Source organism: Poecilia latipinna, unplaced genomic scaffold, assembly GCF_001443285.1.
Source record: "Poecilia latipinna isolate Pla-1442-1.1 unplaced genomic scaffold, P_latipinna-1.0 Scaffold467, whole genome shotgun sequence".
Classification (NCBI taxonomy): Eukaryota; Metazoa; Chordata; class Actinopteri; order Cyprinodontiformes; family Poeciliidae; genus Poecilia; species Poecilia latipinna.
In genome coordinates this window covers 184,281-200,008 of record NW_015113083.1, presented here as the reverse complement: position 1 = coordinate 200,008, position 15,728 = coordinate 184,281, and the positions used below count along the sequence as shown (strand labels likewise).

General features: G+C 49.3%; 3 protein-coding genes across 5 annotated transcripts in view; 2 read left to right on the top strand and 1 right to left on the bottom strand.

The window, feature by feature from the left end:
* LOC106951663 (solute carrier family 35 member F5) overlaps positions 1-4,233 on the bottom strand; it is an 11,345-nt gene extending 7,112 nt beyond the window's left edge. The window contains exons 1-10 of one of the 2 annotated variants that reach the window (XM_015039319.1): positions 4,061-4,233; positions 2,595-2,736; positions 2,353-2,502; positions 2,124-2,186; positions 1,946-2,027; positions 1,400-1,590; positions 1,006-1,087; positions 831-918; positions 473-537; positions 294-398 (exon numbers count right to left, since the gene is read on the bottom strand). In XM_015039319.1, coding sequence (XP_014894805.1) covers positions 294-398; positions 473-537; positions 831-918; positions 1,006-1,087; positions 1,400-1,590; positions 1,946-2,027; positions 2,124-2,186; positions 2,353-2,502; positions 2,595-2,729 — 961 coding nt within the window. In that variant the 5' untranslated portion in view covers positions 2,730-2,736; positions 4,061-4,233. The remainder of the gene's footprint in view (positions 1-293; positions 399-472; positions 538-830; positions 919-1,005; positions 1,088-1,399; positions 1,591-1,945; positions 2,028-2,123; positions 2,187-2,352; positions 2,503-2,594; positions 2,737-4,060) is intronic. The other variant, XM_015039318.1, reaches the window with a different exon arrangement.
* A 684-nt stretch (positions 4,234-4,917) lies between these two features.
* On the top strand, positions 4,918-14,589 carry sympk (symplekin). 2 transcript variants are annotated; one of them, XM_015039312.1, is made up of 27 exons: positions 4,918-5,099; positions 5,372-5,484; positions 6,147-6,212; positions 6,321-6,374; positions 7,004-7,077; positions 7,157-7,283; positions 7,379-7,628; positions 7,698-7,868; positions 8,010-8,249; positions 8,318-8,469; positions 8,542-8,692; positions 8,945-9,161; positions 9,230-9,380; positions 9,927-10,162; positions 10,413-10,494; positions 10,569-10,682; positions 10,953-11,100; positions 11,180-11,340; positions 11,898-12,006; positions 12,091-12,191; positions 12,268-12,358; positions 12,836-12,937; positions 13,368-13,555; positions 13,624-13,800; positions 13,872-13,955; positions 14,020-14,187; positions 14,350-14,589. In XM_015039312.1, exons 2-27 carry the CDS (start codon positions 5,422-5,424, stop codon positions 14,521-14,523), a joined length of 3,651 nt encoding a protein of 1,216 aa, XP_014894798.1. In that variant the 5' UTR covers positions 4,918-5,099; positions 5,372-5,421; the 3' UTR covers positions 14,524-14,589. The 2 variants fall into 2 exon arrangements, with proteins under 2 accessions (XP_014894798.1, XP_014894797.1); XM_015039311.1 differs by having other exon boundaries at positions 4,918-5,100; positions 5,361-5,484.
* Positions 14,590-15,011: 422 nt separating this feature from the next.
* LOC106951665 (uncharacterized) overlaps positions 15,012-15,728 on the top strand; it is an 8,020-nt gene continuing 7,303 nt past the window's right edge. Inside the window, exon 1 of the mRNA XM_015039321.1 lies at positions 15,012-15,359. Coding sequence (XP_014894807.1) covers positions 15,168-15,359 — 192 coding nt within the window. The 5' untranslated portion in view covers positions 15,012-15,167. The remainder of the gene's footprint in view (positions 15,360-15,728) is intronic.

Below are 15,728 nucleotides of genomic sequence, written 5' to 3'. Positions count from 1 at the left end.
CCATGTAGAGGAGGTGACTGATTGTGGCCCCATTCTTAAGTCGGTATCCGTAGCCAGTCTTGTTGATGATTTGGCTGAGGGTGTGTGTGTGTGTGTGTATATATATATATGATGTGTTTTTTATTTTTATACATTTTCAGCCATTTTGTCCAGTCCTAAGTAGCTAATGAGCTGAAGGAAGATGAATGGATTTCATGTATATCACCACTGATTTCAGGTTAAAGCCTGAAATCAGTGATAAAGTTCAGTGGAAGAAAAAGCGTTTAGAAGGGTTAAATAAAGAAGCAGCGTACCAAAGAACATGGGGATGTCAAGCCTATCCTCACGGTCCACTCTCCTCTTGATGAGGACGATGTAAACGGCGTATAGCATGGCCCCCGCCAGCGACCACAGAGAGCCTGCAGGACGCTAATGGTTAGCCACAGCTAGTTAAACGCTTCCACCAACGGAGGGACAGTATATCTGACGTTACCTACGACTCCTTTCTCATCAGGACTGTCCATGCTGGACAGACTCACCAGAGCGACTCCTCCCATGCTGAAACACAGGAAAACCAACAGCAACAACATTTATCAATAAAACAACTCTTAGTGAAGTGCTGTGGCGGCGCAGGGGCAAAGCACGATCCACGTATTGAGGCCTTAGTCCTTGTGGCAGTGGTCGCAGGTTCGATTCCTGGCCTGGTGGCATTTGCCACATGTCTTCCCCTCTCTGATTGCCCTCTTTCCTGTCAAACAACTTACAAATAAAGGCCACTAGAGCAAAAAAAACGTAAAAAAAAAACACAAAAACTCTTAGCTAGCGCCTGGAAAGCTAAAGCACCAGCTCACCTGAGAGCCACGGCCAACAGTTTGGACAACGTGAACCGGTCGCTGCTGTTACTGGGGAAGATGGCTGCCAAGATGAGCGTAAAGAGGCCTGAAGAGGGAAATGACATCACAGAAGGTTTCATTCAATGTACCTCAGCTAAACTTCAGTCTCAGACGTAGCAGAGGAGAGAGCGACCTGAGGTGGAGGACAGGATGTTGACAATGGCCACCTGCGTGTCAGACAGAGCTTCCTGGTAGGAAAGGTTAGCCAGGAACCACTGGAGGTCAGACAGAGCAGGAAGGAACCAGTTAAAGATGAAACCAGTTCTAAATATGATCCAGTTTAGAAAATAACCTTTAAGCCAGGCAGTTAGCGTAGCTAACTAAAAAGCTAACTGCGCTAAACATAGCGCTACACTGGTATTTAGTAGAAGCTAACGCTAAACTGCTTAAATTCATCCATAATACCCAGGTTGTCTGTTTTGTTTGCTCAATAAAGTTTTTGTGCCCTAAACGTTTTAAAGTTATCAGAACATTAAAGCTCTAGGAGAGCCGTTAGCTCCTCCGTGTGGAGGACCAGTTTTCCTCACCACAAAGCAGAAGAAGAAGCTGATTTTAGCCACATCGGTGATGGTTAGCTTCCCCACCGTGCGCAGCAGGGCCTCGTGGTCCTTGGTGGCCGGGTAGGACATACGGGACAACTTGGCCTCCAGGGCCTGGGTGGACGGCAGCTGACGCACCTCCATGATGTTGCTGAAACGAACCCGCTGCTTTTTGGAGGCTGGGACATTGGAGCAGAGAGGGGGGAGGGGGGACAAACAGGATTCACTTAAACACCTCCAAACAGGAAATACATCATCATTATTTTCTAAAAATAATAAATATATTTATTATCTTTAATTTAAAAAAAACTTTTAATTTTTCAATTACATTTTTTTAAAATTAATTTCTAAAATTATTTTACATTTTCTATTATCTTGGGAATGATCTTGATCTCTGGAGAATAAAGGACTCCAGCTGACCTTTGACCCTTCCCAGGTTGATGGTCATTGCTGGTGTTTTTCCAGCTGCTGTTGGTTCATCTCTGTAATCAGTAATGAGGTTTCATTTAAAGCTGAAATCAGATTTAAACTCACCGGTTTCACAGTCTGCAGGTAAACAGTCGTACGGATTGGCTGCTGCGTCCTGGAACTTCATTGGGACGTAGAGCGGCTCACTCTGCACAAACCGGGCAAAGAAGAAACTCTTTACCAGCAACAGACAGACAGAGAGCGGCTGTTACCCTGACAGACGCTGCTGGGGGTCAGGACGCACCAAGCAGTTGTTCACAGCGCTGTCAGTGGTGCAGGGAGCGAAGTAGGCCTCAGCGTCAGCAAACTGCAGCAGAAATGACAGGAAATCACTTCCTGACTCAACAAAAAGTTTAAATAGATCAAAGTTTTCAGGAGAAATAACAGAAAACATGACAGGAAGCAGCTTTCAGGATCATGTTGTCTCAATAAAATCTTAAATATTTGCAGCCTAACAGAGCAGAGCGACTCACGAAGGCAGACTGGCGGCGCTTCAGGGCGCCACTGCACTGCTGCCTCCAGGGGCGCCACAGCAGGAAGCCCAGCAGATAGAGAACAAACATGGAGGTCTTGGTGAAGGTGCTGAAGAACGGCTTATTGTAGTCCTGCCGCTTGAAGATGTACTGGAGAGAAGGTCAGCAGAGAAACGCTCAGGGTGGTCTGTACTGGCTTACTGTACTGGTTTCCAGTCTGTATTTAAATGAAAGCTGGTTACCGTGGTGAGCTCAGACGAGGCCACCCAGATGACGTCCACCAGCAGCAGGATCACCACCCCCAGAGCCATGCGCCGCCGCTGGGCCGCCATGCTGCCCTGAGAGCTCATCCGGTTCATGACGAACACCCACTCCATCAGGACACTGCACACACCCAGACAGCCAATCAGGACGCTGCACACACCCAGACAGCCAATCAGGACGCTGCACACACCCAGACGGCCGATCAGGACGTTGCACAAACCTAGACGGCCAATCAGGACGCTGCACACACCCAGACGGCCAATCAGGACGCTGCACAAACCTAGACGGCCAATCAGGACGTTGCACAAACCTAGACGGCCAATCAGGACGTTGCACAAACCTAGACGGCCAATCAGGACGCTGCACACACCCAGACGGCCAATCAGGACGCTGCACAAACCTAGATGGCCAATCAGGACGTTGCACAAACCTAGACGGCCAATCAGGATGCTGCACACACCCAGACAGCCAATCAGGACGCTGCACACACCCGGATGGCCAATCAGAAAGCCTCTCCCAATCTATTTTATTGAGATTTTTTCGTTAAGTGGTTTGAAGTTTTCATCAATCCTTCAAATAAAATCTTAAAAGTGTGGCAAATCAGATCCAAGGAGTCCATCTCCTCTGCAGGTTGTCCATCTTGACAAGATGGACCATCTCGTCTCCAGGTGGTCCGTCTCGTCTTCAGGTGGTCCGTCTAGCCTCCATCTCCAGGTGGTCCGTCTGGCCTCCATCTCCAGGTGGTCCGTCTGGCCTCCATCTCCAGGTGGTGGACTGATCAGAGCTTTGGTAGTTGTTGTAGACCAGGGGTGCCCAAAGTCGGTCCTGGAGGGCCAGCATTCTGCATGTTTTAGTTCTCTCCCTGGTTTAGCACACCTGCATCAAATGATGGCTCGTTAGATGGCCTAAGCATAGAACTGACTTGCTGAGGAGGTTGTTACAACCACCAGGGAGAGAACCAAAACATGCAGGATGCCGGCCCTCTCGGACCGACTTTGGACACCCCTGGTGTAGACGCTAACCAGGTTTAAACGGAACCAGAACCTCCCTTACCTGCTGCTGATGGTGGTTGGTTTCTAAAGAACCTCTTGTCCCAGAACCAGAACATCTTCAGTTGGACTCGGATTCATGTAAACCCAGCTGGACTCTGGTACTGACAGGGTTAGCTATGGAACTAGCTGGGTTGCAGTGGACTAAACGGGACTGAATTCAAATGCGTAGCACAGTTTTCATGTATATATATAATAATAATTTTACAAATGAATTCACCGTTATTCTTTTATCCACAATAAACAACATTAAGGTCGATGAGAGGCATAAATACTCATAAAACGTCTGATGTTCAGGTTTAGGTCGCAGTTTAGCCAAATGTTTATCAAGCTAAGCGCTAACAAGCTCGATTAAAGTATCAGACTAAAACTGCGATAAAATCAATTTTTCTTACCTGAATGTTTAACCTCGTCATTTAACTTGACACATTATCTAATTGTCATTTCACTCCGTGCAGCAAAATGACCTGAATCACTGGTTTTACTGGGAAACTGGAGCCACTTCACTGGTTGTAAACATTAGCATTTCCTCCTCTCTTCGTAATTGGCTAGCAGAGTCACTGGCGGCGCAAAGCCTTCTGGAAAATGTATTCCTAAAATGTGACGTTACGGAAACTAGAACAGGTTTCTTAACTTTAAGATGTTTTATAGATAAAATAAAATCGTCTCAGTATTTATATAGTATGTATTCAAAGTTACGTATTTTATTAAACTGCGATATTAAAGAAGCCAAATATTATCTTATTATTTATTTTCTTCGCAATTTCATGCTTTGTTGTTTAAAGCTGTAATAATTATATGAGCTCTTACGCCAACGTGTGAATTCATAAACTGTGAAAAAAGCCAGAAAATTCATATTTATAATTTATTTACCTGTTTGAGTTAAAGAACTCAAAATATGTCTCCTTTAACCGCAGTCTTAAAACAGTGGATAATTTGTTCAATAGAATTCATGACATAAATAAAATAAAATTAAAATTACATGTAGAAGATGTTTTGAGGACTGCTACGTTTAAATCTGAAAGGGAAAGACGGCGAATAAAAGTAAGAAAGGATGGACTCTGGAAATATTGGGAACTGAAGGAAATAAGGTTAACATTTATTTAATTAGGAAATATTGTTTGTTTAACTTTATGACACATAACTGAAAAAAAATCAGTATTTAGTGGATGAAAGATAATGATACATCTTCATATAATCGTACATACCAATAAATGCCGATCCGCCTTCTTTACATTAGGTGGTGCTGTTACACAAAGGCGCTGATTCAGAGCTAAAACCGGAAACAGAAGAAAAAGAATGGCTTCTTGTCTTCCGCGCTAACGGGTTTTTTGTTGTTGTAATAAATAAATGAATTAAATATTTTGGAGAGAAACTATTTTCCTGCCGACCAGTTATAAATACTTACTTTAACTAGAGGACAGAATTAAAGCGGTATGTTGTGTTTCAAACGTTTAAGTTTAAACGGAGCGGGTTTGCATCATGGTTAGCATAGCGGCTAAGTTAACTGTGGCACTTTCTAATTAAAATTCGGTTTTTAACCTTTGTGATTATTTTATTTGTTTATATTCATGACTTAAATATCAGCCACTTCATTATTAGTGACGGGTTTCGTCCACCAGCAGCATTCTTAATTCTTTATGAAGAATTTTAACTCCAGACAGTTTTCTGGTTAACTTCCATTGAACCGGTTCCATGTTTTCCAGGATTTTTCCAGACCATGCTGTCCTCACTGTGATCCACTAACAGCAGCATCATGGAGCGTCCTTCAAAGGACGGGGAGCCTCCTGCTGTCATCGACATCACTACTAGCGAGAAGGTGATAATTATGAATAATTCTGGTTGGGATCAATTAAAGGATTCAGACTGAGAGAAACTGATCACCCAGCTACTTCTATCGGTTCAAAACTTCTGATCCAAAAGAGACATCAAACGTAAATTAAAGGTTCTTCAGAGAGTTGTTGTAGATTTTACATGAAGGACCTCCTGTAGCAGTCTGTGTTCCAGCGGTAATGAAGCGGATGCTCATGGTTGGCCATCATTTTCCTGATTTTATGAAGAGTTCTTTGCACTGGTTAACATTTAGATAAGATAGTCAAGAAATATGGACCATCACTATAGCAACCGTCTCCTGTCATGGCGATAAGGTTGGAGCTCCATCATCTGCATGTAGCTTCTCTGCTTTGAGTAAAGGAGGCAGCTGAGTTGGTTCTTCTGATGTAGACGCTTCCTTTTAGAAATTCTCTGTGATCCTGGAGAGACAATGGATCCTTTCTGGCCTGGTATATCCTGGATTTCAAAATTTCATCTAGGTTTCCTTCAGCATTGGAGGAAAGAAGAGACACATTTAATAGATATTTATGGAGCAGCAGTTTCTGCTGCAGAGATAATTCTGTGGAAAATGAAGCTGTTGTTTTAACTGAAACATTTCTCAGTTTTTTCCTTTAGAAACCAGAAAATGTTTGTTTTCTTCTTCTTCAGGTGGTGGAGCTGCTGAACCAGGCGGCTCTGATCCCCACAGATGAAAAGCTCACTGTTCTCAAACAGGTTTGTTTGTTTTCTCTGCCGTAAAATCCGTTATCCTGTGTGTTTTCGAGGGGGCGCCTCCTGCTGGCAGGTTGTGCTGCAGTAGCTCTGATTCTCTGTCTCCTTCAGGTTCAGGAACTCATCATCAACAAGGATCCATCTCTTCTGGACAACTTCCTGGATGTAAGTAAAAAAAAAAAACAGAGTTATGAAAAAATGAATAACAATGAAACTGGATAAAGACTTTTACACCTAGAATAAAACCACTATTCTCTCATTAACCTCATAATAAATAAATCGATTCTTCAGTTTTAATTATCTATTTACAGAAATCTTCACATTTACTGCCCCCTGCTGGTCAATGGGTAAAACATTAGAAAATAAATGAATCTTATTGACGGATGGATGGTTTGACAGTTTTAACTATTTAATGACATGTTTAATAAATGATCTATGCATTTAATTAAGCACCTGTCCAGGTGACCCCGCCTCTCGCCCAGAATGTTAGCTGGAGAGGCACCAGCAACCCTCCCAACCCCACTGGGGACAAGGGTGTACAGAAAATGGATGGACGTTACATAAAACGATTTAATGATGTGAATGACTCTCCATTTAAAAAGATACAAATTCAGCTTTAGTTCTGTTTTTACAATTTTAGTTCTGTTTTTAAAGGGATTGTTGGTTTCATTATATTCTCCTCCCATTAACTTAATGAAGCTGCCATTCAGTCAGAGTTTATTTTGATCAGCCTCGTTTGCGGATTCATCATATTTTATTTTTTTAGTCTGATTTTAGATGTTTCTGTTGCTCAGGAGATCATCGCCTTCCAGACGGACCGGTCCATGGAAGTCAGGAAGTTTGTGATCGGGTTCATTGAGGAAGCCTGGTGAGCTGCCAGAACTTTGCCGGTTCTGGTTCTGATTTCCCTCCAGAACTTCACTTCCTGTCGTTTCTGACCCGTCCAGCAAACGGGACAACGAGCTTCTGCTGCGGCTCATCGCCAACCTGAACCTGCTGCTGAAGGACGACAGCGTCAACGTGGTGAAGAAGGCCATCCTGTCCCTGACGCAGCTCTACAAGGTCGCCCTGCAGGTAGGAGGACCGGACCCGACTGGAACTGACCGGACCAGAACCCAGCAGAGAGAACACGACCTTTTACCTGATCCGGTTCCGGTTCTTCCCGCCAGTGGCTGGTCCGGTCCCGGTCGGTGTCGGAGATGCAGGAGGCCTGCTGGGACTTGGTGTCCCAGATGACCGGAGACGTTCTGAACATGCTCGACTCAGAGAACGACGGCGTCCGCACGCACGCCATCAAGTTCACCGAGTCGCTGATCGTCACGCTGTCGCCTCGGACGCCCGAGTCCGACGTCCCCAAGAGACAGGAAGGAGACATCAGCCTGGACAAGGTTCCCGGGGACCACCCCTACATCCGCTACGGTACGACCCAGGGTCAGAGGTCAGAGGAGGTGTGGCGGTGGCGGCGCTAACCATGTCTCTGGTCTGCAGACGCTCTGTGCGACGAGGGGAAGGCGGCGCTGGACAAGCTGCTGAAGTTCATGGTTCACCCGGCCATTTCCAGCATCAACCTGACGACCGCACTCGGCTCCCTAGCAACCATTGCTAGGCAACGGCCCATGTTCATGTCCGAGGTGGTGCAGGCCTACGAGACGCTGCACGGTGAGGGTCAGAGGTCACACAACCAGAAAATCTACTGATGGACAGATGGATGGATGTTTGGTTGGATGAACAAATTCAGGGATGACAGTTTGATGAACAGACTAATTGATTAAACTGATTAATTGATCATTACCCCCACAGCCAACCTGCCCCCCACCCTGGCCAAGTCCCAGGTGAGCAGCGTGAGGAAGAACCTGAAGCTGCACCTGGTGTCGGTTCTGAAGCATCCGTGCAGCCTGGAGTTCCAGGTCCAGATCGGCACGCTGCTGCTAGACCTGGGGATGCCGCAGAGCGAGATCAGCCGCAACACGCCGCCGCCGCGCGAGCAGAGGAAGCGCCCGCGCTATGAGCCCACCACCGAGGGCAAGAAGGTCAAGATGGGTGAGTGACCCTCCTTGCCCGGCTCCGCACATCTGACCGCGGCCTAATCAAAGTCCTGTTGCCCTCAGAGCCAGCGCTCATTGAAGATGACGAGGACAAAGAGGAGCCGGTGCCGCTCGCCGCCCCGAAGCCGGCGCCCGCCCCGACTCCGCAGTCGGCCATCGACCTGACGGCCGAGTTCCTGCGACCCCTGCTGACCCCGGAGAACGTTGCCAACCTGGTGAGGCGCCGCCACTTCCTGTCTGTCTGCGTCGCCCTGGACCCATCTCGCTGACACCAGTCTGTCTGCCAGGTGCTCATCAGCATGGTGTACCTGCCGGACGTCATGCCGGCGTCCTTCCAGGCCACCTACACACCGGTGGAGTCGGCCGGAACCGACGCCCAGATCAAACACCTGGCCCGGCTGATGGCGACCCAGATGACAGCGGCCGGGATCGGACCAGGTCAGCGCTGCTAACGGCCACAGGGCTAGCTGTGCTAGCATGATGGTTTGTAAGGCTAGCATCTGGAGGCTAGGTGTATTAGCATGAGGAGCCGTACTAGCTTGCGGCTAGTTGTATTAGCATGAGGAGCTGGAGGCGTCAGATTTTCCATGGATAATGAGCCTGAGCATCTTCAGCAGCATGTCGGTGACTGACCAATCAGAAGCCCAGGCAGCTGTGACATCACAGTGATGCGGCAGTGTTTCCTGTCAGGTCTGGAGCAGTGCAAGGCGAGGGAGGACGAGTCGGGGAAGGAGGAGCCAGTGGAGGACGAGTCGGGGGGGAAGGACGTCCTGATCAGACGGTCGCTGTCCTCCATGGTGGGCCAGGCCATCTCTGTGGTGGGCGGCTACAGCGAGAAGCCTCCCGCCCCCGAGGCGCCCGCCGTCAAGAGGCTTCCTGAGCCCATCCTGCCCTCCGTCCAGACCAAGTGAGCCCGCCGGAACCAGAGCCGACCCGGTGGTCTGTAGGCCGCCCTGACGCTGTGCTCCTCTGCAGGATGGCGGGCGCCGGCGGCAGGAAGAAGGTGTTCCGCCTGGCGGACGTGGTCCAGCCGCTGTCCGACTCACAGATCGGCGCGCTGTCCTCCAGAGCCGTGAAGCGCATCCTGCACTCGGAGAAGGCGGTCTCCCAGAGCGGCATGTCCCACGTAAGAGCCGAGGGCGGTCTGGTCCATCTGGAAAAATGGTTTTAGGTTTTAGGGTGACCACAGATGAATGGAAAGTTTACTCTGAATTTCTAAATATTAATAATAATCTGTTTTATTGTCAGATAAATCCAAGTGTTGAATATTTGATACTAAAGTTTAACTGGTTTTCCTACTGCCTCTTGTTCCACAAGGTACCGCCATGTATTTAGCAGAAGCTAATGCTAACCTGCTTGTTGCTCCGCCCCTCTCGGCATTGATGTCAGTCATGTTGATAAATCACATTTTGCTGAAGGCCCAATTACATTTTTGCCAAAGTTAAAACAAAAGTAAAAAATACCTGAAATGGACAAAAAGTATTTTCATGCTTGAATAAATGTTCTCTGGGTACAAAGTTAAAACGTCTCCAGTATTAGGTTTTCACTGCTTGTGCAGTTTTCTGATTGGCTGGTTGCCTCTTGATTGAGGAATACTCGTCTGTGATTGGCTGGGTAAGCCCCACGTTTCCATGGATATGTTACGATGATGATGATGATGATGATGATGCAGGTCAGGGTGAAGCTGCTGTCCCGGCTGGTGACCCAGTTCGAGGGCGTGATGAAGGACGACGTCCTGGACTACGTCCTGGAGGACATGCGTTGCCGTAGCGACCTGGCCTTCTCTCTGCTGTACCAGGAGTACAACAGCTACCTGAGCCAGCTGCCGGCCGGCCTGCTGGACGGATACGACCACTGCCTCTACACCCTGCTGTCCGGGCTGCAGGAGAAACCTGAGCAGAGGGACGGGTCAGTGGGACGGCCGTCACTCTGTCCACTCTGTCCCTCCAATATGTCCTACTCCCCACCCATTTCCTTCCTCATTTCCTTACTTGTGTAGATCCGGTTCCGGGTTTTTCCAGTCACCAGTTTCTGTTGAAATATTGAACATAAATTCAAAGATGAATTATTTTTGGATTAAGCTGAATTTCTGGGAAAGTCTGGAAGGACCTGGAATGTCCGTAGCAACCGGAGCAGTCTGACTCGTTTCCTGTTCCAGGCTCTTCACCAAGCTGGTTCTGGAGGCTCCCATCATCACCGAGTCGGCGCTGGATGTGATCCGCCGCTACTGTGAGGACGAGGTAACCGAGACGCACCGTCCCCCGCCTCTAGCTGTCCCGCTGAGCGGTCTACTGACCTCTGACCTCTGTTTCAGTCCCGGGTTTATCTGGGCATGACGACGCTGAAGGAGCTGATCGTCAAGAGGCCGTCCAGGCAGTTCCAGTACCTCCATGTTCTGCTGGACCTCAGCTCCCACGACAAAGAGAAGGTCTGGTTCGGCTGACTGGGCTGGGTCGGGCCGAACCGGTCCCACTGGTTTATACTGGTTTCATCAAATCCATCCGTCCATCTGTCCTGATTTTTATACTTGAAAATGGACCAAATATGGTCTGAATCTGAACTAAAGCTAAAGCTAAGCTCTGATAAATCTTGTCCTGTCGATCTGGTAGCTGCTTGTTGTTAGCTAAAGCTCTGACAAACATAAATCTGATGCTAGTGCTAAAGCTAATGCTAAGGTAGAGCTGTCGGTGTGCTCCAGGTGCGCAGCACAGCCCTGGCCTTCCTGAAGCGGATGTATGAGAAGGACCACCTGAGGGACTACATCGAGAAGTTTGCCCTGAACTACCTGCAGCTCCTGGTTCACCCGAACCCGCCCTCGCTGCTGTTCGGCGCCGATAAGGACACGGGTCAGCGTCCCTCACCGACCCGTCACAGCGCAGGAAGTGGCTAAGTTTCCAGAGGGTCTAATGTCTGATGTCCCTGCAGAGGTCGCTGCTCCGTGGACGGAGGAGACAGTGAGACAGTGTCTCTTCCTCTACCTGTCCCTCCTTCCTCTGAACCACCGGCTGGTCCATGAGTTGGCGTCCGTCTACACCGAGGCGATCGCCGACATCAAGCGCAGCGTGCTGCGCGCCATCGAGCAGCCGGTGAGTCCGTCCTCATGTCTCCTCTAGGAGACGTTTGACCAGACATTACGGGGTGTATGTATACTTCTGACCCCGTGTGGATCAGCAGAGTCAGTCGGTCTGGATCTGCAATCCGACTCAACAGTGAACAGTTAACTACACTCATGAAGCAACCTTCATGAACATCAGTTCTGTCGATGCTACGCGCCTCACTGTTTGGCAGCAGCTAGCCTCTTGTACATCATCACGTTATTCAGTGGAAGCTAAGGCTAATGCTAATTTCATCCATGTGTCAGTGACGTTACATGTCGCCCTCAACAGGACCAAATTTGTCATTACGCCTCCACTTGTAGGCTTGTGATTTTGAACGCAGCAGCGAAGGAAAGGCTTCAGAATGAGTTCAGGGGAAGCTGAGCGTTTAGTGGAGGCCTTCCTGCTGCTGCATAAACGCATCAGCTCTGAGCTGTGAGGCTGCAGCACACGGTCTCTGTTCTGGATCTGAGACAGTAGTAGTTAGAATGACTGTAGATCTATAGAGCTACAGCTCATCCTGACTGTTTGGGTTTTTGTCCTTGCAGATCCGTGGGATGGGGATGAACTCTCCAGAGCTGCTGCTGCTGGTGGAAAACTGTCCTAAAGGGGCAGAGACTCTGGTCACTCGCTGTCTGCACATTTTGACCGATAAAGGTAGAAAAGATCTGAACCCAGACAGAAACATGAAGGTCCAGATGAGTCCGGTCCGGTTCTGATGCATGTCATTCCTCCGCCCAGTGCCTCCGTCGCCGGAGCTGGTGGAGCGGGTCCGGGACCTCTACCACAAACGTGTTCCGGACGTCCGCTTCCTGATCCCGGTCATCAACGGCCTGGAGAAGGTGGCGTTCCCGTGGGAGCGGGTCGGTCCAGCGCCGCTCGGCTGGCGTTTCGCTGACGGTTCTGTTTCCTCCTCAGAATGAAGTCATCCAGGCTCTGCCGAAGCTCATCAAGCTCAACCCGATCGTCGTGAAGGAAGTCTTCAACCGGCTGCTGGGAACTCAGCACAGTACGGCTCCGATTCCCGCGTTACTGCTAAGCTTCAGATGTTCTGTAACAGCTGGGGCTGTAAAATATCCGGTTCTGGTGGTTTGGTACCAAATGAACACAGCAGGATGTTTGAGTGGGAACCACATAGCGAAGTGAATGGTTCTGTAGGGAAACTTTAAGACGTGACACCACAGAGGACTTTCAGGTTTTACAGCATCTGGAAGCATGAGTGCAAGTCAAACCAGGAACAACGTTACTGGTTCTGGAGTCCGGATCCAGCGACCCGGAGGGTCGGAGTCAGCTGATGAGATTTTCTCAGCATGTTGGTGCAGCTGGATCACCAGGCGGCTTAAACATGTTTGACTATCAAACCAGAGCAAAAGCAAACACAAGCCTGTTTCTAAATGATTTGTCCTGATGAAAGCGAAGCCGGTTAGCAGTTAGCCGTTAGCTAACAGGTTCTGTTTCTGCCAGTGAATCTGGTTTCTGTTGGCAGGTGAGGGAAGCTCTTCGGTTTCTCCGCTGACTCCAGGAGATCTGCTCATCGCCTTGCACAACATCGACTCAACAAAGTGCGACATGAAATCCATCATCAAAGGTCAGAGTTCAGACACCAAGCTGCCGCAGGGATCCAGCGTTTCAGTAACTCTGATGTCACGAAGCGAGAGAACAAAACAAGCAGCAGAAATATGAGTTTAACTGAATCACTTACAGCACAGAAATAAGAAAACGGCTCCTAAAGTAACAAAACTAAGAATTATTTAAGAGGACAAACTTAATTAGGTTTCTTAGGTTTTATTTTAAATGAGCAACAAGCTGTCCAATTTTAGCAGAAGCTACACAGACAGTATTTAGTGGAAGCTAATGCTAAGCCTTTATATCGCCCTCTAGAGGGCCAGGTCTGTTGCAGTCTTCATCCTCACCACTAGATGTCAGTATTCCTATAAAGTTTTTGTATTTTCAGGATGTTTGGTGATTAAATATGTCTGATCTCCTGTGTGGTTCATTTGTGTCCTTTGGACCAACAGCCACCAACCTGTGCTTCGGGGAGAAGAATGTCTACACGTCGGAGGTGCTGGCGGTGGTGATGCAGCAGCTGATGGAGCAGAACCCGCTGCCCATGCTGCTGATGCGCACCGTCATCCAGTCCCTCACCATGTACCCGCGCCTGGGCGGCTTCGTCATGAACATCCTGTCCCGCCTCATCGTCAAGCAGGTGAGCTTCGCCGCCGGCGGGTCAGCCGACTCCATCGGGTCGGCGCCTGACCTCCATCCGTCCTCCAGGTGTGGAAGTACCCCAAGGTGTGGGAGGGCTTCGTGAAGTGCTGCCAGCGGACCAAGCCGCAGTCCTACAGCGTTCTGCTGCAGCTGCCGCCGCCGCAGCTGGCCAGCGTGTTTGAGCGCTGCCCGGAGATGAGGGCGCCGCTGCTGCAGCACGTCCTGTCCTTCACGCCGCATCAGGTCAGAACTCTTCTCGCTTCCCGCCTGCCGTGCTGCGCCACGCTCCTGACCGTCCTCCTTCCTGCCTGCAGCAAGCTCACATCCCGACCTCCATCATGACGGTGCTGGAGGCCCACAAGAAGCCTGATCCAGTACCAGCGGAGCCGGTTCTGAAGGTCAGCACCTTCCTCCCTCTGGGTCCGGCCGGGTTCAGGGTCTCACTGTCCTCTGATGTTCCAGGAGGAACTGGCAGAACCGACTGTCGCACAGCAACCAGGACCCGGACCTGAACCAGGACCAGGACCGGTGCTACAGCAGGAAAACGTTCTGCTGCGGGACGAAGAGGAACCGATGGAACAGGAAGAGGCGGAGCCGCCGACACCTGAGACGACCGACCCGATTCACCAGGTGAGCCGACTTCCTGTTCTGACGGGTCGCCACAACCCGACTCGGGTCCGAGAAACCAAACGAACGACTCCAGAATGGACTTGTGGTGTGAGTCCAAGTGGTTCTGGTTCTGACCCAAAACAGCGTCTTGGTCAGTTAAAGTCTGGAGGAACTTTTCTGCAGGAGGAAGAGCCTAAGGCCGCAGAGGAACCAGAACCAGAACCGGGCCAGGAGCCATCGGAGGAACCGATGGAGGAGCCTGAGGCCGAGCTGTCGGATCAGCCGGAACCGCTCACGGCTCCAGAACCGGAGGCGGCGCCACCTGCAGCTGGAAGCGGGTCGGAGAACGCAGAGTAGACCAACGGTTCTGCTGCTGTAACCCGGTTTAACCTGACTGGGTCAATAAATGTTAGTTTGTCAGAACTTGTGTTTCGTCCTTCCTGTCGGGTCAGAGGTCCAACATGAACGGTTCTGGTCGGAGAAGACGAGGATCAGAATTTATTTCATGAACGGCTTCATGTCGGTCCAGAGTAGAAACATAATGTACTCAAGTAAAAGTACAGTTACTTTAATATTCAATCTAAATAAAGTATCAGGGTAAAACGGTTCTGAAATGAAAGTAAAGAAAGGAAGTCCCTAAAACGTCTTTACATTATTACAGTAACGCGAGTAAATGTAACTAGTTCATGGTTTCTGCAGCATCCTAAGAGTGTCAATAAATGAAAACCTAGAGGTAAATTATTTTCATTTATAAATAGTGAATATTTATGATCCAATCAGTTTAACTGGTTAGTTTCTAGTTTAGCTGGTTCGGGTGGGTGTTCTGAACTCTGTGGTCAGCAGGTTCAATAAGGTTCTGCTGATTTATTAGTTCCTCCAGGGGGCGGTAGAGCGTTAAAGAGCTCCTTCCAAACCTCCAAAGAAGAATGGGAACTTTGCCTCAGTTCAGCCGGACCTGGAACCAGAATGCCGACCCAGATTGGCCCAGACAAGAGTTCTAGATGAAGGCCGTGATTCTCGCCGCGGGCTACGGAACCAGACTGCAGCGGGACGTTTCCTCCGACCGCAGCGGCAGGTTCGCTCACCTGGTCGGGGTTCCGAAGCCGCTGCTGCCGGTGGGCCGCAGCCCGCTGATCAGCCGCTGGGTCCGGGCGCTGACCCGGTCTGGAACGGTGGACGGGATCTACGTGGTGGTAGGAACCCAAAAATATTCGAATCACGTTTCAGTAGAGATGATCAAACAGAACCGGTCCAGACAGCCGAACCGAAGGGAATGATCCGGATCCCAATTGGAACCGGTTAATGAACTAGTTGACCCAGAACTATTCCGTCCGTTTGTCAACTCTATGCAACCTTTGACCCCGTCTGGTTAAAAACCAACACAGCCAAACTTGAATTGGACCGTTTTACTTTAAAGGTTATTTGTAAAACTTTTATCCCACTGATTAAAATCTGATACATTTTTGTACCGTTTTGGGTTCTTTGGACAGGGCCGGTGTTGTGCCCAGAAACGCATGCCTGCCCAAAATTGCATCCCCTCTCGCGGGAGCGCGCATCGCTCT

Coding starts and splice junctions, on each gene's coding strand:
- sympk (XM_015039312.1), top strand. CDS start 5,422: ATGGAGCGTCCTTCAAAGGACGGGGAGCCTCCTGCTGTCATCGACATC. Junction 7,078..7,156: donor GGGTTCATTGAGGAAGCCTG/GTGAGCTGCCAG, acceptor TGACCCGTCCAG/CAAACGGGACAACGAGCTTC. Junction 7,869..8,009: donor GGCCTACGAGACGCTGCACG/GTGAGGGTCAGA, acceptor TTACCCCCACAG/CCAACCTGCCCCCCACCCTG.